General features: G+C 38.1%; 1 protein-coding gene and 1 long non-coding RNA gene across 2 annotated transcripts in view; one reads left to right on the top strand and one right to left on the bottom strand.

Annotated features, from left to right (window-relative positions):
• NUP35 (nucleoporin 35) overlaps window positions 1-21,935 on the bottom strand; it is a 35,909-nt gene extending 13,974 nt beyond the window's left edge. The window contains exons 1-4 of the mRNA NM_001266251.1: window positions 21,868-21,935; window positions 17,908-18,078; window positions 15,757-15,884; window positions 12,676-12,733 (exon numbers count right to left, since the gene is read on the bottom strand). Coding sequence (NP_001253180.1) covers window positions 12,676-12,733; window positions 15,757-15,884; window positions 17,908-18,078; window positions 21,868-21,907 — 397 coding nt within the window. The 5' untranslated portion in view covers window positions 21,908-21,935. The remainder of the gene's footprint in view (window positions 1-12,675; window positions 12,734-15,756; window positions 15,885-17,907; window positions 18,079-21,867) is intronic.
• On the top strand, window positions 21,467-22,449 carry LOC144333431 (uncharacterized). The gene is made up of 2 exons (XR_013402070.1): window positions 21,467-21,573; window positions 21,659-22,449. It is a non-coding gene; the product is annotated as an uncharacterized LOC144333431 (long non-coding RNA).
• The last annotated feature ends 408 nt before the right edge of the window (window positions 22,450-22,857 follow it).

The raw sequence follows: 22,857 nt of genomic DNA, 5'->3' as shown, positions 1-22,857 counted from the left end.
CAATCAAAATGGTTACTATTAAAAAGTCAAAAAATAGGCCAAGCCCAGTGGCTCACACCTGTAATCCTAGCACTTTGGGAGGCCAAGTCATTTGGATTGCCTGAGGTCAAGAGTTCGAGACAAGCCTGGCCAACATGGCGAAACCCCATCTCTACTAAAAACACAAAAACTAGCTGGGCATGGTGGCGGGCGCCTGTAGTCCCAGCTACTTGGGAAACTGAGACAAGAAAATCACTCGAACCCAGGGAGCAGAGGTTGCAGTGAGCCGAGATCGTGCCACTTCACTCCAGCCTGGGTGACAGTGAGATTCCATCTCAAAAAAAAAAAAAAAAAAAAATCAAAAAATAAGAACGTAGGCCGGGCGTGGTGGCTCAAGCCTGTAATCCCAGCACTTTGGGAGGCTGAGACGGGCGGATCACAAGGTCAGGAGACCGAGACCATCCTGGCTAACACGGTGAAACCCCGTCTCTACTAAAAAATACAAAAAAAAAAAACTAGCCGGGCGAGGTGGCGGGTGCCTGTAGTCCCAGCTACTCAGGAGGCTGAGGCAGGAGAATGGCGTGAACCTGAAAGGCGGAGCTTGCAGTGAGCTGAGATCCGGCCACCGCACGCCAGTTTGGGCGACAAAGCGAGACTCCGTCTCAAAAAAAAAAAAAAAAAAAAAAAAAGAATGTAAGAATGTTGGTGAGGCTGCAGAGGGAACCCTTATATGCTGTTGGTGGGAGTGTAAATTAGTGCAGCCCCAGCAGAAAGCGGTTTGGAGATTTGTAGAACTCAAAATAGCACTACTATTTGAACATCTTGTTGTCTAGTAAGGTATAGAATAGCGTTCTGGATAAAATAGATTATTTAATAAGCTTAATAGATGTGAGGTGATCTGAAACATATTTTTCCTACAGGAAAGTTTACATTAATAGGTTAAATTAGATTAGTTCTAGTTTCTAACTTTGAATTCAAAGCAGTCTAGGAACTCAAATTGTTTAGCAACCCTAAAGAGGTAAGATTTTTGAAACACTTTTTTTTTTGCGACAGAGTCTTGCTCTGTTGCCCAGGCTGGAGTGTAGTGGTGCAATCATAGCCCACTGCAACCTCCGCCTCCTGGGTTCAAGGGTTTCTCCTGTCTCTGCTTCTGGAGTAGCTGGGATTACAGGTGTGCGCCACCACAGCCAGTTAATTTTTGTATTTTTAGTAGAGACGAGGTTTCACCAGGTTGGCCAGGCTGGTCTCAAACTCCTCACGTCAGGTGATCTGCCCGCCTTGGTCTCCCAAAGTGCTGGAATTACAAGCGTGAGCTACCATGCCCAGCAGACTTTTGAAATTCTTAAGTGATTATATTTTTTTCTCTTCAGTTAGAATGATATTATTGCATTATAGCTTTTACTTGACAACTCTTTTGATCCTGTCCAGGCTGTAGTTTTGTTTTGATATCATTTGGAGGCAAGACATGGACATCATTCCTAGAAGTCTTTTAGATTTGACTTTATAAATTAACATTTGTGCTGTAATTGAAGTTATATATTACTAACAACAGTTAACATTTTTAAGTTCTTGTCTATTGTCGCATTTTATTTTTGGAGTAACACCTAAGTCTTGTGTTACAGGTTCATTATAAACATAATAACTAAGTAATATTTGTTAAACCTTTTTAAAAATTTTCTTTCAGGTAATCTTCAACTATACGGGACAGTTTTTTTTTTATTTGTACAAATGTACGGGGTAGATGTGCAGGAATACTAAAGTACATCATCCTATAATACATTTAACAATTTATTTCCCTCATCGCCACAGAAGCATTTAATAGGTATAGGCTGAGTATCCAAAATCTGTAAATACAAAATCCAAAATGTTCCAAAACCTGTAACTTTTGGAGCACGAGCATAACACTCAAAGGAAATTTCAGATTTTCAACGCTCAACTGATAAGTATAATGCAAATATTCCAAAATCTGAAACTCTTCTGGTCCAAAGCAGTTCTGATAAGGGATACTCAACCTATTCAATATATTTCTAGAATAAGGCTAATTTAAAATGAAACATCCCACTTTGACAAGAGATATATTTTTAAGAATCTGCTTATCAACTAAGTTACCAACTATTGCTTTACTAAGTAAGCAAAAGCATATATTTATACAAAAGATACTCTTAACTAATTTTAGTTACTACAAAGATTGCATTAACAAACCAAAGACAGTAAAAGGCATTTAATCTGAAGCCAATCCAAATTTTCTATGGTCTATATGTATTACCATTAAGATAAAATTTAGTTATGCTACATCATGTAATAACCTTCAAGCAAGAAATTAAATGAAGGTTCAAATTATGACAACCATTACAACCTTTAAAAATAAAATCAAAAATAAGTCTCAAACGAATAAGCAATCTAATTTTTGCCCTGTCAACTACTCTGAGTAACATAATTACTTATACATAATCTAAAACTATTTACATAACTTTAGCATAATTGCCCCCCACCTAGTTAATGTTTAATTGCTCCACTGATTTTACTTCCTTTCAATCAGACTTCTGGTGCCCACACGCCATGCTTTATAAGATGAAAATAAAGTATGCCTATCAAACCACATCAAATCAGAGTGTAATGTGTCTCCCTGAGTAAATCACTATCCAAACATTCTTCCTAAAACTGGATTAAAGCAGAGGGCAAAAGACCTTATTACCCTTTATGACAATGTCTTCAATTAAAGAAAGATTCAATTATTTCAAAATAGACCACTAACCTAAATGAAAACAAAAGAGATTAAAAGATAAGTAAATTTTAAACAGATATAAGCCAAATGAAACTTAGAAAAAAAGAGGTTTCTGGCAGTGTTAACTTCTTAGCATGAAACAAAGTAGCACAAAGTGTACTAAGGGATTTGGTCTCTGCTCAATGAGAGGAGGAAGACTGGAGATTCAACTCAACCATTTGATTGATAATTCAATCATGCCCACGTAATGAAACTCCAATAAAAACTGTGAACATAGACGCTCCAGTGAGCTTCCCTCGTTGGTAGTACTCCATGTATATTGCTATACATTGACAATGGGAGGATAACACATCTCCCTTCACATTTGGAACCCTTTCCAACTTCGCCCTATGTCTCTTCCTTTGGCTGGCTCTACTTTGTTTCTTTTTGCTGTAATAAAACTGTAACCACGAGTACAGCACTTTCAGTGGGGCTGTGAGTCTTTCTAGTAAACTACCAAACATTACAAGCAGCCTTGGGAATCTCTTACTTTATAGACAGTTGGTCTAAAGTGATCGTTTCAAACTGAACAGCTAGTATCTGAAGTAAGGATAATCTTATAAGGACTATTTAATCAGACTTTGTAGTATGGCACACACATTGTACCCAAAAAGCGTACTGAACAGTGGGTATAATGTTCAATCAAGCATAGTGAACTGAACCCTGTATTCACTTGTAATCCCTTGCAAACACCTAATGACAGACACTCTAAAAACGTATCAGGTTTTGGGGACAATGATACTGTGGAAAACTCCTGGCTGAACTTAAGGAAAACTAGTGTAAAGTATATAATAAGGGCTTAGAGGCCAGGCCTCTCCTTATCCCAGGCAGCCAGATAACTGTCACTTTCCCAATCCACCCTCAAAGACCAAAGAGTTTGTCTCTGGAGAAAAGGAACCTAAACAGCTCAAAACTCAATGAGTCTGACAGCAGAAGACAACTGTAATGAGATTAAGTGAAAATCTGCACACTGAAAAGGAGACTTGCCCCTGCCTAGATTCAGAACACCAGCTTAGGCAATAAGGCTATTAAAAGATTCTTCTTTGTGAACACTTAAAGGTGAAGCCCAGTAAGATACAAAACAGCTTCTCTCCATCAATTCTACCCTGCTGCCAATACTGAACCCTATACACACAGTTATTCCAAGTAGCTTTCTAGTGCCTCATTTGATAAATATTTGCTCACCAGCAATGACAGAGGGGTTAAAAAAAAAAAAAAAAACAACCAATAACTAGAAGAGACGAGACAGTAAGAGCAGGAATAAAAAAGACTGCTATTAACCTCACTGCTAGGACATTTTACCTATGAAAGAACAGAATGCTGTATTTCTAAGTATATTCAAAGAATAACAACAAAAATGTTCCCGGAATTAAAATGACAGAGAAAATAAAAAACTGATTGAGATGGTGGGGCACAGTGGCTCACACCTGTAGTCCCAGCACTTTGGGAGGCTGATGAAGGTGGATCACTTGAGGTCAGGAGTTCGAGACCAGCCTGGCCAACATGGTGAAACCCTGTCTCTACTAAAAATACAAAAAATCAGCCCGGAATGGTGGCGCACCATCTGTAGTCCCAGCTACTTGGGAAGCTGAGGAGGAGAATCACTTGAACCTGGGAGGCAGGTTGCAGTGAGCAGAGATTGCATCACTGCACTCCAGCCTGGGCAACTCCATCTCAAAACAAAAAAAAAAAGCCAAAACACACACACACACACACACACACACCATTTGAGAAAATCTCTCAGAAAGTAGCATACAGATATAAATGATAACATAAAAGGGAAGAAATAATTAGAAATCTCTGCAGTAATGCAACACACAAACAGAAATAATTCCAAAAAAGGGAACACAGAAAGCAGAGAGAAAGCAATTGTCAAGCAAATAATACAGGGAAGTTTCTCAGAACTGAAGAATATAAGCTTCTTGATGCCAAGGATCCATCAATTCCCCAGAAAAACAATTTAAAAAGCTCTACACCTAGTCACATTTGTGAAACTGAGAATACCAACCATAGAGATACCATAAATTTTGGAAAACAGGTCACACAGAAATACTCAGGAATCATCACCACAAATGGCTTCCACAGAACACTGGAAGGCAGAAGACAATGGAATGATGCCTCCAAAATTCCAACCTACCAACCTACGCTATCAGTCAAGTGTGAAGACTGAAAATAAAGCATTTCTGACATGAGGTCTTAGATTTTTACTTCCTAAGCAAGCTTTTTTAGAAAGCTACTCAAATATATTCTTCACCAAAACCAGGACATAAAGAGGAAGGGATGCTTTCTAGGAAAAAGAACTCGATGCTAGAAACTTGCAAGTCCTAGGATGACAGTCATACACCATGCCAAAACAAGAAATCAAGACAGAGGCTAAGAGAGAGAAATTCTCAGTTTAAAACAAAGAAAAATGTGCTTGAAAAATGAGTGTACTAAAATAGGTGTATACCATAGCAACAGAATGTTTGCTTAAAATAAAGGGAACAAATGGCACATAGAAAAAAAATACAATTATTAGCTATTGGAGAATCAAGAGTTTTACAGAAAGAACAATATTAATTGGTTCAGCACTGAGCAGTATTTACATAGTCACAATACAAACACTGACAAAGGAATAAAATTAGATATAACTATATTCAGATAATATGAGGGGAAAATACAGTATCTTCAATTACTTTAAGAGAAATACAGCAAAATTAAAAACTGAAAATTAAGAATTAGCAATATGATGATATGTGGCTGGCTAAATAATAACCCTCCAAGATAACAAAATCCTAATCCCTGAAATCTGCGAATGCTATCTATGTGGCAAAAGGGATCTTGCAGATGCGATTACAGATCCCAAGATGGGGAGATTATCCAGGTGGGCCCTATATGTAACCACAAGTATCCTTACAAGAGGGAAGTAGAAGGAGATTTTACTTCGGAGAAGATTATGTGATTATGGAAGCAGGGATTGGAATGACATGCTTTGAAGATGGAGGAAAAAGGCATAAACAAGAATCCAACTAGATGCTTAAAAAAAACAAGGAAGCTGATTGTCCATAGAATCTCCAGAGGTAATCCTATCAACACCTTGACTTTAGCCCAGTGAAACTGATTTTGGATTTCTGACTTCCAAAACTCTAAGAGAATGAACATAAAGTGTTTTAAGTCACTACATTTGTGGTAATTTGTTATAACAGCAAGAGTAAACTAATCTAGCATCTCATTTGGACATGAAAGTAAATTCCAAAAAGAACAGCTCTAAGATCTGGACTGGCTAGTTCAAAATAAGGTTAAAGATTATTGCATTTTGTTATAAGTATTTAAGTTCTATTTAATTTTCTTTTTTTTTTTTTTTCTTTTTTTTGAGATAGAGTTTTGCTCTTGTTGCCCAGGCTGGAGTTCAGTGGTGCAATCTTGGTTCACTGCCACTTCCACCTCCCCAGTTCAAGCGATTCTCCTGCCTCAGCCTCCTGAGTGGCTGGGATTACAGGCACCCACCACCATGCCTGGCTAATTTTTTGTAGTTTTAGTAGAGATGGGGTTTCACCATGTTGGCCAAGCTGATCTTCAACTCCTGACCTCAGGTGATCCACCCACCTTGGCCTCCCAAAGTGCTGGGATTACAGTAAGCTCTATTTAATTTTCTAAAACTATCTGAATTTATTATTTTGACTAAAACATAAATATTGCCACCACCGTAACTAGAAACCACTCAATGGTAGCCTAATCTGACATGAGAGTAAATAAAATTTTGGTGACTATCAAAAATAAGATTATCCTAGATTATCCAAAAAGGCCCAATATAACCAACAAGGTCTTAAAGAGGGAAGAGGAAAGGAAAAGAATGATGTAGAAACACTGCTGGCTCTGAAGATGGTAGGGGGACACAAGTCAAAGAATGTGGGCAGCCTCCAGAAGTTGGAAAAGAAAAAAAAAATTATCCTCTAGAGCCTCCAGAAAGGAATGCAGTCCTGCTAACATCTTGATTTTAGTCCACTGAGGCCTACTTCAGACTTCTGATCTCCCCAACTGTAACACAATACATTCGTGTTGTTTTAAGCCATTAATTTGTGATAATATGGTTCAGCAGCAATAAGAACCTACATAGTCTAGAATAAGGATAGTGTTTATTTGGTATTATTAAAGAAAAATGCCTTGCCAAGTTGGATGCAAATACTCCAATCCTCTTATTTGGTAGTAGATACTGGTGTTGGAACGTCATTGTCTTGAAACAATATTTACATATATTAGTTACCTGTGGCTGCTGTAACAAATTACCACAAACTGGATAGATTAAAACAGAAATTTATTCTCTCACAAGTTCTGGAGGCCCGAAGTCCCAAATTATGTTGTTGGCAAGGTGGCATGCCTGCTGGAGACTCTAAGGAAGGATCCACTGCTTGCTTCCTCCATCTTCTGGTGACTTACGGCATGCTTTGGAAACAACACTCTAACCTCTGCCCCCTTATGAACATCACCTTCTCTCTCCTCTATGTTTCTCTTCCTCTTCTGTTTCAAATTTCTTTCCACCTCGTACCTACAAGGACCCTTGTGACTGGGTTTAGGAGCCATCCAGGCAATCCAGGATTCCCTCCCCTTCCCTCCCTAACTCTTTACACTCTCCTTCAGAGTCTCCCCTCTGAAAATCCTTAATGCAATCATATATAAGTTAACAGTCACAGGTTCCAGTGATTAGGATGTGGACATATTGTATGGAGGCCACCATTCGACTCTCTACAGCTTATATCCATCAATATATTCAGTCAACAAACATGTACAAAGGGCTGGGTATGGCATGGTGGCACACGCCTAAAATTCCAGTACTATGGGAGGTCAAGGTGGGAGGACTGCTTGAGCCTGGGAGTTAAAGGCTGCAGGGACCTATGATTGCACCACTGCACTCCAGCCTGGGTGACAGCGAGATCTTTTCTCAAAAAAAATAAAGAAATGCAAAAACATAACGTTAAGTAATGTTTTACATTTTAGCAGCTCTATTAGTTGACTGAAAAGCATACGTTTTAATTTTCTTAATGATGTCAAGTGGAAAAGCACAGGATTAATGTTAGGCCCTTTGCACCCAGCTCTGAGATGGGTAAACACTGAAGACACAGGAAGTCTCTGTCCTGAAGGAGTTCATAATCAAGTAATAAAGACAGAAGAGAGCCAAGCAGAGAGAACTTTAAAAGGAGCACATGTTAGGAGTACCTAACCCAAACCAGAAAACAAAGAGTCACTTTTGGCCCCCACTTCCAGAAACACTATCAAAACTCTGAGGTCCTTCCATCAACAAAAGCAGCCATAAAATGCTATTATCACTTAATATCACACTTAACCCCTTAACAATATGCTAACACAAATAATGATTCTAGTTAATTAACTAGTGACCCACCATTTTGGAAGAGAGCTAATATATAAGTGAAAGAACTTCTCAAGAAAAAAATAAATAAAAAATATAAAGAAAGAAGAAAAGCAGAAGAAAACTTCAACAGCGGCAGAAAAAAATATTGAGGGATGAGGATGGAGCAAGCAGAGCAAACACATTCAATGTTCTTTACCGGGGCAGTAATACACCATGACTAAGAGTTTCTTATATTCTTTAATCCAGATTTCCTATTTTGACTTATGACCAATGTTTTCCTGCACCAGAAATAATATTCTAAAAAAGATCTTAACATCAGTTACAGAATGTTTAACAAAAAAAAATAAAAACCCACCAACCTCCTTATTGGATGCAAAAAAACCCTAAGCATAAAATGGCAGTCATGCCATTACATCCCATGACATCTCTTTATAAAAGTTGCCAATCTCAGAAGGCTAAGATTTACTAATCATCCAAAAAAACTGCACTTAACAGTAAATACAGGAGCTAAAAAAAAAAAAAAAAAAAAAAAAAAGCTCTAAATGAAAAATTCTAGGTTTTCCCCTCAATTTTCTTATCAATTCCCTTTTCCTATTTCTTGCCTATCATTGGCCATGGATGATAGGTCTCCACACCTTGTCATCTTTTCAAAAATATTCTTGTTAACTTATGTCCTATTAAGACTTTCTATATGCAAATTCCTTAAACTCAAAGTAGAAGCAGCAGTGGCTCCCAGTGGCCAATTCATGATAGCTATTTTTCCTATCACAGCTCTTGTATTTTCACATATAGTTTCCACAGTTACAAAACCTCACAGAAGTCACTATATTAGAAAAAAAATAAGTTAACAAAAAGATATTAACATTAATCCTGTGCTTTTCCACTTGACAACAGTTAAGAAAATTAAAATGTACACTTTTCAGTCAACTAAGAGAGACGCTAAAATGTAAAACATTACTTAACATTATGTGTTTTTGCTTTTTTTTTTTTTTGAGGTCTCACTGTCACCCAGGCTGGAGTGCAGTGGTGCAATCATAGCTGCCTGCAGCCTTAAACTCCCAGGGTCAAACAGTCTTCCCACCTTGACCTCCCATAGTACTGGAATTATAGGCATGTGCCATCATGCCACACCCAGCCCTGTTTTTGGATTTTCAATGTCCCTGGGATCACTTACTGACTCAATTATTTTATTTATTTGAAACAAGGTCTCACTCTTATCACCCTGGTTGGAATGCAGCGGTGTGATCACTGCTCACTACAGCCTCGACTTCCCAGGCTCAAGTGATCTTCTTAACCCCAGCCTCCGAGGTAGTTGGGACTACAGGTGTGTGCCACCATGCCAGGCTTATTTTTTAATTTTTTTGTACAGACAGGCATCTCACTATGTTGCCCGGGCTGGTCTCAAAACTCCTGGACTCAAGTGATCCGCTTGCCTCAGGATTACAGACGTGAACCAGTGGTACGTGGCATGACTCAAATAACTGAATAGTCACTATTTCTGTGTGTAACAAAGCATCATCATCCACCTATTTGTTACAGTTTGATCAGCTTAAGGCTGTTCAGAACTAATTTTCCTAGACATTCAACCTCAGTTATGTAGCTGAAAAGATTAGGGTGACATTCTAGATGTTTGATATCTGAAGATGGAAGATGGAGAGCCATGAGCCAAGGAGTGAGGGCAGCCTCTAGAAGTTAAGAACTTTAAGGTAACAGTCAGCAAGGAGAGGGACCTCATTCATTCCTATAACCACACGGAACTAAATTCTGCCAACAACCTGAAAGAGCCTGGAAACAGATTCACACCCAAAGCCTCCAGAGAGAAACACAGCCCTGTTGACACCTGAGCTCTAAGCAACGACCCAGATATCTGATCTCTAGAAACTAGAAGATAATACATGTGTTGTTTTAAACTACTAAGTTTGTAGTAACTTCTTATGGCAACTACAGCAAACTAGTACAGATTGTTGGGACAAGTCAGGTGCTGCTGTTAACACACAGCTAAAAAAGTGGAAACGGATTTAGAAATCAGGCAGTCGGTAGAGGCTGGAAGAATTCTGAGCATCGTGATAGAAAATGACTAAGTTTCCTTGAACAACCTGTTACTAGAAATGTAGACTTTAAAGACATGGCCAATGAGTGCTCACAGACTGCCTGAAGAAATTCAGACTTGCAGGATTCAAAGGATCCAATTCGTATTGGGTGTTCCTTTGTTATTTATTCTGACAACATCTGCCTTAACCAGAGTGTTTAATACATTTTACATAATTGTTAATTTGGTTAGTTTTGCTTTTTTTTTTTTTTTAATTTTATTTACTTTTTTTTTTAGATAGGGTCTTGCTCTGTCACCCAGGCTGGAGTGCAGTGACAAAATCAGCTCACTGCAACCTCGAATTCCTGGGCTCCAGCAATCCTCCTGCCTCAACCTTCTGAGTAGCTGGAACTACAGGCACATGCCTGATTTCCTAGTTTAAAATCTACTGTCTTGCTATTGTTTCTAATGTTCCATCTTTCTGTTACTGTATTCTTTTCCTTCTTGCCTGCCTTCTTTTTCTATCACTATCATCTCTCACCTAGATTGCTACAAGTAGCCTCCTAACTTGTCTCCTTGCTTCTAGGCTAATTTTTACTCCCAAACTAGTTGTATCCAGCAACAGTCTCATCCTTATTGTCTTCCACCTTTTCTGGGTAAAGACCAATTGTGACAATAACCTACAAGGCCCTGTAATACATCTGCCCCCATTACCTCTCCTCTCTGACCTCATTTTCTACTATTCTCCCCCTCACTTACTCCATTTCAGTCATACTGTCCCCTTATTCTTCCTTGAACACCCCAGACACACTCCCACCTCAGGACCCTTGTGTCTGCTGTTACCTCCATCTAGAATACTATTCCCTACTTCCCTCACTTACAGACTTTTGAGTAAAGTTTACTTGTCCTGTAACTATCAGTGGTAGGTGGAATAATCTGGGTAGGTCCCCAAATGATGTCCATGATCTAATCCCTGGAACCTGTGAATGTTACATTACATGGCAAAGGGGAATTAAGGTTGCAGGTGAAATTAAGGCTGCTAATCAACTGACCTTAAAATACGAAGATTATACTACATTACCTAGAAGGGCCCAATGTATTCACAGGGGTCTTTAAAAGAGAGAGGATGATGTGACTACAGAAGAACGGTCAGAGTTACAAAGTTGCTGACTATGAAGAGGGAGGAAGGGAACCACAAACAAGAAACATAAGCAGCCTCCAGAAATGGAAAAGGCAAGAAAATAGATTATTGCTGGCCAGATGCGGTGGCTCAGGCCTGTCATCCCAGCACTTTGGGAGGCCGAGGCAGGTGGATCACAAGGTCAGGAGTTCGAGACCAGCCTAGCCAATATGGTGAAACCCCATCTCTACTAAAAATACAAAAAAAAAAAAAAAAAAAAAAATTAGCGGGAACAGTGGTGGGTGCCTATAATCCCAGCTACTCAGGAAGCTGAGGCAGGAGAATCGCTTGAACCCAGGAGGCAGAGGTTGCAGTGAGCCGAGATCGTGCCACTGCACTCTAACCTGGGTGACAGAGCAAGACTCCATCTCAAAAAAAAAAAAAAAAAAAAAAGATTATTGTCTAGAACCTCCATAAATGAACACAGCCCTACCAATGTCTAGATTTTAGCCCACCAAGACCCATTTCAAACTTCTGACCTCCAGAAATGAAAGATAATGAATTTGTATTGTTTAAGCCACTTTTATGTTTGCAGTAGTTTGTTATGGCAGCAATAGAAAACTAATACATTACCCTATTTAAATCTCTAAGTCTCCACCCCTTTCCCCACTTTGCTGCTTAATCTTTTTCCTCCACAAAATGCAATACCTTCTAACAAATTTTATAATTTACTTGTTTTGTTTATAAATGTAAATTCTGCAAAGAAATGTAAGTTCCATAAAGGCCGGGAGTATCTATTTCGTCTACTATTTCCCAGAGTACAGTTAGGTGCTCAAATATTTGCCGAATAAACATTTGATGGGATTATACACATATGACTATATATGAAGAACTGTGCTAAGGATAATGATGATGATTAAAAAGCCATTAATCTTAAAGAAAAACTAGGTATATAATCAGTGGTTGCTTCTATTCAACAGCATTTAGATTTATAACTATGCATTAACATCTCTCAAAACACCTTTATTATTCAGTGTCTTAACTATTCCTTTTCATCCCAATTGCAACGGCTTTTTTGTTGACAAATTTTAATAACTAAGGAGACACTTCAAACATCTATTAAGTATACAATTTCTTAAAAAGACATTCTGAATATTCACCCATCATGCCTTTGGGGTGATTTGATTCAGAAAATAATCAATATACAAAGTATTTCCTTCCTGAAAGAAGTTATAGAGATTTCGGAAAATCCCCAGGTTTGAAATATAAAACAAAGAATTTTGGCAATTACCAACAAACATATCTTCATTCGACGAACAGAGAAATCTTTGGTGTTAGAGTTGTTTACTCCATGATTACACCACTGTACTCCAGCATGGGTAGCAGAGCCAGACCCTGTCTTAAAAAAAAAAAGAAAGAAAGAAAAAATCACTTACCTGTTCCAGGGGTAGATGTAACTCCAACAAGAGGACTCTGCATTACTGAAATGTTTGGCTACGCAAAAACAGAAGAAAGTGTTATGGTAAAAATGCAAAACACAAATACAGTAAGCGTTAAAAGGCTTCATTCAACAGATAACTGAACTTTTACCAGGTGCTAGAGATGCCTCTAATTAGATCAAAGTACAAAGGCACTCTTTTTTTCCGTAAGTTAAACAGTATTAACCTAAAATATACTAGACCCCTTAGTATTTGTTAAAATAAGAAAAGTCATGTTTAAAAAAAAAAAAGACATTATCTTCTATAAAAGGTGACATGGTAACTATCTGTTTTTAGTTTCTAAAGTGCAATATTTGAAATAACAGAGATAATGGTAATTTTTAAAATGACCAAGTTCATACAGAAAAACAGAAGGATGACAGAATATGATTTTCAACAGATACTTAGAAACCATGAAATACTCTAGATTCAAATCAGTCTAAACAATAATAGACAGCATATCCCTACCACTACCAGTAGAACGTTCCAAAACTGGTAAATTATCCATTTTAGTCCCTTTAAATATAATTAAGGATTAAAACAGTTAAAAATCCTTCTAAAACAAAGACGATATTCAAACAATAAATGAGAACAGACTCTACCTAGAACTCAGTATTTTTAAAAACAGATTCTAATTAAACTAAGGAAATCTCAAATAGCTTCATCTAGCAACCAGAACTAAATGCTGAGAGAATGTTGGGAGAGATATAAAATGTATTCTTCAATTATTAATGCCAATTCTTTCATGATTAGAAAAAGGTTGAGCAAATTCCAGGGGGCATAACTAATTTGGGCTCTAATCTAGCAATGATATTCTTACCAACTTTCAAATCAAAAACATTCTCTATAAATTATGACCCATGAGTCTTTCAAGCATTTTGAATACAGCAGTATCTGCAAGCCTTTGCCTATATCATCAGAGAAGTAACGAAAACTTGCACAAATTTAGAAGCCAGTGGTTCTTGTAACAAACAATTTTTAAATTTTTATTATTTTATTTATTTTTGAGACAGGGTCTCACTCTGTCACGCAGGTTGAGTGCAGTAACACAATCACAGCCCATTGTAGCCTGAGCTTCCCAGGCTCAAGTAATCATCCCACCTCAGCTTTCTGAGTAGCTGGGACTATAGGTACACACCACCACACCCAGTCAATTTTTTTTTTTTTTTTTTTGTATGTTTAGTAGACACAGAGTTTCGCCATGTAGCCCAGGCTGATCTCAAACTCATGGGCTCAAGTGATCTGCCCAAAGCCCAGCACAGGGGCTCACACTTGTAATCCCAGCACTTTGGGAGGCCAAGGAAGGTGGATTACTTGAGCTCAGGAGTTCAAGACCAGCCTGGGCAACAGGACAAATCCCATCTCTACAAAAAATACAAAAATTAGCCAGGCATGGTGGTGCACGTGTGTAGTCCCTGCTTTACAGAGGTAAAGAGCAGAGGTGGGAGGATCACTTGAGCCCAGGAGGTCAAGGCTACAGTGGGGCATGAGCATTCCACTGCAATCTAGTCTGGGTGATACAGCAAGACCCTGTCTCAAAAAATAATAATAATAAAAATGATAAAAATACATAAAAATCAAGCAATCCGCCCACCTCAGCCTCCCAAAGTGCTGGGATTACAGGTGTGCACCAACATGCCCAGCCTTCATACCAAACTAAACATAAGCTTTACTTACCAACCTTTAGAAAACCATCCCAGACCAGAATATCTGTCCATTAGGAACAACAAATGCCATACATGTAATTTTACCATTTCTAGTAGGTACATTTAAAAAGTACAAACAGGTGAAATTTAGTAATGGTTTATTTAGCCCAACACATCCAAAACATTCTCATTTCAATATGTAATCAACATAAAAAATAAGATACCTTACATTCTTTCTAAGTCTTCAAACTCTGGTGTGTATTTTATACTTAAAGTATATCTCAAGTGAGACTAGTTATATCTCTAGTATCAATAGCCACACTTAGCTAGTGGCTCCTGTTAGACACGAAGGCAGGTCTAGAAGTGCTGGGAAGAAACAGTAATCTGTTTACCACAGTGAATGAATTTTGCTTTACTTGACAAGTAAGCCTAGTATGCCAGATATATCAAGCCTATAAATAGCACAAATCTACTGAAAAAAGCTTTCTAATATTCTTGAACTCTTAACTTCACGAAATACAATTCAGGGAAAAGCATAAAACATATATCTAAAGCAAACAGCAGACATATGTTTATATAAAGAACTTATCAACTTAACTGATAAACTTTGTTTATGATTGTCCTACTAAGCACAATAATAATAGGAAACAACACTTGTGTCTATGAAGCTACTAAATTTTCCACTTAAAAGAAAAGTTGGCCAGGCACAGTGGCTCACACTTATAATCTAGCGCTTTGAGAGGTCAAGGTGCAAGGATCACTTGAAGCCAGCAAGACCTCATCTCTACAAAAAATAACACAATTAGCCAGGCATAGCAGCACGTGCCTATATCCCAATAGGACAGTTGAGGCAGAAGGATTGTTTGAACCCAGGAGTTCAAGGCTGCAGAGTTATGACTGCATCACTGCACTCTAGCCTGGGCAACAGAGCAGGACCCTGTTGGGACCTTAAAAAACAGAAGAAAATAAAGAGAAGTCTATACTACTTCTCAGCTGACAAGTGCCCTAGATCTAGATGAAACTCTAAATTTTCATTTATTCTTTCACATAATTTTTAAATATTAAACTTCTTAAACAATCAGAAAGATTTAAACCATAATCACATTCTACATGTATATTAAGTAGATTGGAGGTATGAGCAGGTGGATAAGGCATACCTATAAAAACCTGAGAATTATCTATGAGAGAAAATCTAGAGTTCTACGCTGTTAAGTACAGTTCATCATCAACAATTTAAGTAGATTGTACGATAAATGTGTTTAATGCTTATTCTGTGCAACACAGTTACATTAAAATAGACCTCAGGGAAACATTTCAAAGTATTGACTCTCACTGAACAGTCACATAAAACCATGATGTTGTTCACTGTGGATCAAAATGGTATTTATATTACCTGTCTTCTTGAAGTTAAAGGTGTTGATCCAAGTCCTGGGCTAGAAATGTCATCATATATACTTCTAACTGGTGGAGCGCCACTTTTATCTTTATGAGCTGGTAAAACTGGTTGTGGTGGTGACCCACCTACAGTGTACAAAAAAAAAAAAAGGTGAGAAAAGAAAGGATTCTTCTATCTTTTTGGTAAGATTTTTAAAATTTTATATTTTTGAAATATTGACTTAAAATCTTGTCTCCTAGTTCTTTTCAAACTTTAATAAGCTGAAGAGTCACTTGGGAACCTTGTTAAAATTCAGACTCTGATTCAGAAGGTGTAGGGTGATGCCTGAGATTATACAGTTCTAACAAGCTCCCAGGTGATGCCAATGCTGCTAATCCACAGACTGCACTTTGAACAAAAGGATTCAGAGTAAGTAGTTAATGAAAATCTTAGTTTTCAGAAAACACATGTAACTTTTGCTCTCTCTACAAAATGCTTAACATTTAAATACAAAACTTGATCCCATTTCTCACTTAAAAGTAGGTACTAAACAACTCCAGTCTGTAGATTCCTGAATAAATATAATTCCCTAATGTAGAGTCTATCTAGATTAAGTACATCCCATTCATGTTTCTCACAGTAGAAATATATTTAAGTACATAATAAAGACGTAATAAAAGGAACAACTTCTGTGACATAAAGATGTCTTTTTCGATCAGAGAACATGCAATGCCAAAGAGTGATGCAGCCCAGGCCATTGGTAAGACTAATGTCTAAGCTTGGACAGTATAGCTTGAGCTATTTAGAGCACAGTCTATGGAATAAGACTAACCTGAGGTTTATAGCGCTCTCTCACTAGCAAGTGAGCTTCAGCAAATTATGTGTTGCATTTAGCCTCAGTTTCCTCTTTTTAAAAATGGGGATACTGTTACCTACCCTTTAAAATTGACAAAATAAGGATTAGCATACTGCCAGGCTCATAAGCAATCAATATATGTTGGCTACCATAATAAAACACATTTGAAATTTAATGTTTAATGTTAAATGAATTATTTCAAATATAATTTATAATTCTCCTGGATAAATCCTAAATAATAATAAACCATTTTAAAGCAAAAATACTTTAAAGGGCAATTAAGGTAAAAAGAGTTTTCATTTGAACAACTACTAAAGGATATTAGCTCACAATTAGAATTCAACCACTTCCGTAGCTAATTCTCACTAGTCAGTTAAAACTTTGAAGTCATTTTTTAAAATATTTCTTTGCTAAAGGAGTTCTGCAATAAATACAGGCTGCATTTACAATACTTTGCCCTGACAATCACAAATTCTGTGTATAAAACCTCCCCCTAGTTTGCAAAGTCAGTCCTTTCCTCAAACATGCTATATGTGACAATCTCAATTCACTAAGACTAAAGGCAGAATTCACATCTACATCTTCAAGTTACATTTCTTTTGACCAATCATTTCCTATGCTTGTATCTTAAGATGAATTACTTTAAATTAATTCAGTTGAAGCTAAATGATGGTATTTCATCAACTCTATGAGGCACTCTCCCCCCACCACACTCTGACATCTCCAAAACAGAAATTTTACAAAAAATGCCATCTTAGCATTATGTCATATTTAGGGTTATTTTTGCTAGTGGTACTTAAAAGCCAATTCAATGGCATCTTAGAATGAATAAATTTTAGACGTATGAATAATTTTAAACGTAGAATACATTTTAGTGGCTCTAGAAATTATAGCTTATACTGCTTACATCTCTATTCCAAGAGCCTTAAAATAAAAGCTTTGCTTTATAATAGACACATTGCTTAATTTTTTTTAAATTAATGAACGTATTGACGAGGGTGAATGCTGCACCATTACACTTTTTAAAATTCTAGCATAAGCTTGTCCCACCCGTGGCTTGAATACCACATGAAGCCCAGGATGGCCTTGAATGTGGCCCAACACAAATTGCTAAACTTTCTTAAAACATTATGACTTTTTTTTTGCAATTTTTTTTTTTTTTTTTTTTTGTAGCTCATCAGCTATTGTTAGAGTTACTGTATTTTATGTGTGGCCCAAGTCAATTCTTCTTCCCATGTGGTCCAGGGAAGCCAAAAGATTGGACATCCCTGTATGCAGCACGTCTATAAAATTATTTTAAGCAATTCACCTACCTGCAAGTAAAGGTGATCTCATTTCCATTACTCCTACCGAAGGGCCACTAATTGATCGAGGTTGGGGAGTCACCGGAGCTGGCAAATCCCCCATTAAAAATCCAGGTAAGAACTGGGCATTAACTCCTGGCTTTGGAGATGTGGGTGAACCCAGCATCATTGGTTCAGATCCTACATGAATCAAAACATAAATTAAAGACTTTTCTGTTACAATATCTGACAAATACATGCAAGAATCTACCATAATTTTGAAAGTTTAATCAAAACTTTTAGATATAATAGAACTATAGTTGAAGTTATTATTTTAAAAGCCAACAAAAATTATTTCTAGAAATTTGTAAAGTTATCTTGTATTCACTTTTTTTTTTTTTTTTTTTTTTTGAGAGTCAGACTCTCGCTCTGTCACCAGGCTGGACTGCAGTGGCGCAATCTCAGTTCACTGCAACCTCTACCTCCTAGACTCAAGCGATCCTCCCTCCTCAGCCTCTCAGTAGCTGAGTCTACAGGCCTGCACTACCACGCCCAGCTAATTTTTGTATTTTTTTTGTAGAAATGGGGTTTCACCATGCTGCCCAGGCTGGTCTGGAGCTCCTGAGCTCAGGTGATCCACCAGCCTTGGCCTCCCAAAGTGCTGAGATTAAAAGCATGAAGCCACCATGCCTGGCAGCACAATATTAATCTGTGACAGCTATTTTTGTTTACATTATTTCAGGGATTTAAAAATCACACTAATAACTTCTTTCCATTTCCGAATCAGTTTGGACTATGTAACAACCGAAAACAAGGACAGGCTGCACTACTTATACAAAGTCTTAGAATATCAAACACAACGCATTTAGCTTGCTAAATTGTTTCTTTTTCTTCCCCATAAAAAGTGCATCATTATTGTGATAAAACTGTAACCATGCATATATTAGAGCACTTACAAAATAACAGTGATAACTAGCACCCTAACTCAGAAACATGTTGAAAAGAATTGAAAACTTGTTTTTGTAACTTTTTTCTTAATAATTAGTTTAAGTCAAGAATAATCACAGCTGGGCGTGTTGACTCAAGCCTGAAATCCTAGCACTTTGGGAGGCCAAGGCAGGAGGATCACTTGAGCTCAGGAATTCAAGACCAGCCTGGGAAACACAGTGAGAGCTCATCCTTTTTATAAAAAAAAAAAAAAAAAAAAAATTAAAGAATCATCTCTAAATATTCCCCTAATATAAAGCCAACTTAGAGAACTGAAACCTCTCATAATTGTTGATACAAAATCCTCACAATCTATAGATATTATTTCCCTTATGAAGATGAGTGAGCTATATAATTCTATTTTCATAGCAAAATAGCAGAATAAGGAAAACGACGGGCTATGGAGTCAAAGATGTGCGTTCAAGGTCTTTCAGCAAAACGGAAACAGAGCTTTTGTTAGAATTATAGCAAGTACAGCTTGACCTGGTACCTGATACACAGTTAAGTGCTCAGTAAATACGAATTATTATTTTCTACAAGTATTTCATAATAGCAAAAACTGAGTAGTGAAAGTATAAATGTAGAATTTGCAATCTCTGCTTATGAAAATAATTTTCAACTAGCTGACAAGCCTGAGTGTGACTCATGGCACCCAGAAGGGTCAAATGTTTGCTATGTTATTTGTATGTTTTTTATTAACTATTACTTAACTTCCAGACAGCCTTAAAAATCTGTTTCTTGATATCTAAAAGCTGCCAACTCTTTACTCTTCCTCTTATTTCCCATTACACTAGGCCTAGATATTAACAATACAAGTGTATAAAAGACAAAAAAAAAAAAAATTCAATAAATGGATAAAGCAGATGCTAAAACAAGGTGTAAAAAACTCTAATTACATTGTAATTACTTTAAAAAGTGCTAGTTACTATGTTACATGGCACTACAGAAATATTTCCTAAGAATATCCACTAAATTCAAACCAAAAGTCTAAACAAAGGCATATTCCTAACAGATATTTAGAATACCATATTAAATGCAAAGTTTTTGGTAACATCCACTACATTCACTCCCCTCCCTAAAATAAAAAAAAATATATAGCAAAATAAAGTAAGAATTGGCTTAAGAAAAGTTGTGATATATCTGGATACATATAGACACAGTAGAAGCCTCAAGCCTGTAATCCCAGGATTTTGGGAGGCCGAGGGGGGCGGATCGCTTAAGCTCAGTTCCAGACCAGTCTGGACAAAAGGGCGAAACCTTGCCTCCACCAAAAATACAAAAAGTAGCTGGGAGTGGCGGCACACGCCACTGGGAGGCTGAGGTGGGAGGATTGTTTGAGCCCGGAGGCGGAGGCGGAAGTTGCAGTGGGCTGAGATTGCACAACTGCACTCCAGCCCAGCCCGGGGGACAGGGCGAGACCCTGTGTCAAAAAAGAGGAAGAGAGGGAGGGAGGAGGGAGAGAGGGAAGAAGGAACGAAAAGAAAAAAGAAAGCACCAGACAGCAAGGAGGGCACAAGGGGCTCTTAATCAGGACTGTCACTAACCACCCTTCAGACTAAATTTCACTTAAAGCAAACTTAAGGAAAAAATGCTGCATGTCCTCAATTCCATTTCATATTCTGTGCTCCTAAAAGATTCGTACTCAGCTAGTACAGTTTGTTGAAGTCAACCCTTAGTTTTACTACACCAGTGGGCACCTGGAATATCTGCAAAATGTGAACTTGCACATTAATACTGGCTAATGTCAGATTTCTGGCAAGGCAATATACAGGGATTGGTTTACTCACATTTGTAACCCCAATAAATATGCACTCCAAAATGTTTTTGTTCAATAGAAAAATTTGGAACTGGAAATGAAGAGCTTTCTGATCTCTAAAATATATTAAAAATAAATACCAAGACGACATTTGTACATAAATTTTAATGCAGATTGACATTATGCATTTAGTTTTTTTATGACATACTAAAGCAGTTCAAGTTACTCTATTCTCAAAAGGAACTTATTTTACACCAAACATGGCAAGCATTATATACCCTTCAAATCTAAAAAGACTCTTTCTACACTATATATATATATATATATATATATATATCACTTGCTCTCTTTTCCAAGCTCAGAAAGTTATAACCTAACTTTCAGGTAAGTCTCTATGACAGTAAGACGGTTTATTTTCCGTTCTAAAATTTTCGACGGTTCTCACAAGTCGCAAAACTCAGCAGGAAAAAAAAAAGGAATCCGCGTGCTATTACATTGGTAGATTTTTTTCAAATACGACATATTTCAATGAGGCTCCGCAATAAATAATGGGAGTGAATCTTTAAAAAATTCAGATCGTGACCTATTAGAGAAAAATACCTCCTACAATACTTAAGAGTCACTTTCCCCAAATAAAGGCGGGAAATATCGTGCGAACTCCTAGCTTGCTATTAAGGCCAATATCTCAATGATTACCAACCACCTGGTTGATTAAACGTTGCACGATTCAAGCTTCCATTAATAACAAGATTCCTTTTGCAAAGCCCGGGAGAGAGGAGGAGTCAAAACAGGAACTAGAAGCACAGGTGATCAAGCAGCAGTGGACTGCACCCACACACTTCAGGGCACCGCCCACCCACGTGTACCGCGGTCAGTTCCTTCCAGGGAGGCTTCCGGGGAACCGGGGAATCCAGCAACTAGCAGCGCGTCTCGGGTATCAGAAGGAGGTTAAGGTATGGGCCAGTCTGGCGTAGCTGGCGTGTGGGGGCACAAACACAGCTCAGTCACCGTCCGACGGCCTTTCCTTCACCCTCCCAGGCCCACAGCTTCCCGGCGCCACCTCTGTAGCAGTATGGAGGCGATGCGTTGAGTAGGGGACTGACTAGGAACTTGGGGGCACCCAATGGTTCCCTCTCCGCGACTGAAACCAGCAGACGAGAGCCTGACGACTGCCCTTCAGTCTTGCCCGCCTCCAGGCCCAAAGCAGGGATGGCAGTGCCAACAAGGAAAAGCAGTATTTCACTCACCTAACGCGGGCCCCTGAGGTTCCACGGCAAAGGCTGCCATTGCGTCGGCAACTACACTTAAAACCAGGACCTTACCAATTTTCAAAAATGGCGGAAACGCTCCCTATGGGTGAGGGCGTGCTAGCTCTTGGGGTTGCGTAACTTCCGGACCTGCGCTGTGCTTAAGTTGTGGGCGCCGGAGCCATTTTGGAATAGGGCAAAGTTTTTGCGCTAAGAATTTCCGAAAAAAGGGTTTTTCCACCGGGAAGGTGGCGAACCAGCGTGTGGTTCTGGGAATGCTTTTCGTCCCTCTGTGAGCTTCCTGATTTGTTGGCACTTGAGTTACATAGAAGCACAGATTATTTTACTCACGGTTTCATAATTAGCGTGAGTTGACCCAGTGCCCTATCACCGGTCAGCTTTTCCGAGTAACACCTGGGAAAGTCAGCTTGATGAAAACAATTGGTGCCTCTTTCCAATGTAAATTTCTGGACTTAGTGCATGACGCTTTTTTCTCAAAATATGTTTTCTACTATCTGTATGCCATTTCTTTTAAATTTTGTGTTATGTAGACAATTTTACATTAAAGCATAACTCATACGATGTTTTGTTGCATATTAATACATACAAAAATATAGCTAACGAACGCATAAGTACACATGTAGATAATGGAGGATAATTATACGCACCCACGAACCCTCCACACCGCGGAATCTTTCGTGCTCCTGCCTGTGCCATCCCTGCCATCCATCTCCCCTCACTTTGCTGCTTTTCTTTAGGGCATAGTCATACGTAGATCACATATACATATTCTGCATATGTGTGTGTAAAAATATGTTGTTTAGTTTTGCTCAGTTACTAACTTTATACAATAATGTGCTACATATGTATAACTGGGGTGTTCTCAGCTCCATACCATGAGGATTATTTCCAAAATATCCACCCATGCTCAGCTATTTCTTCTACGACTTCCAAAATCTCAAATCCAGTAAGAATTTTGTCTTTGGAATG

This window comes from Macaca mulatta, chromosome 12, assembly GCF_049350105.2.
Source record: "Macaca mulatta isolate MMU2019108-1 chromosome 12, T2T-MMU8v2.0, whole genome shotgun sequence".
NCBI lineage: Eukaryota > Metazoa > Chordata > Mammalia > Primates > Cercopithecidae > Macaca > Macaca mulatta.
The sequence above is the reverse complement of the archived record's forward strand: the minus strand, read 5'-3'. Positions and strand labels throughout refer to the sequence as shown.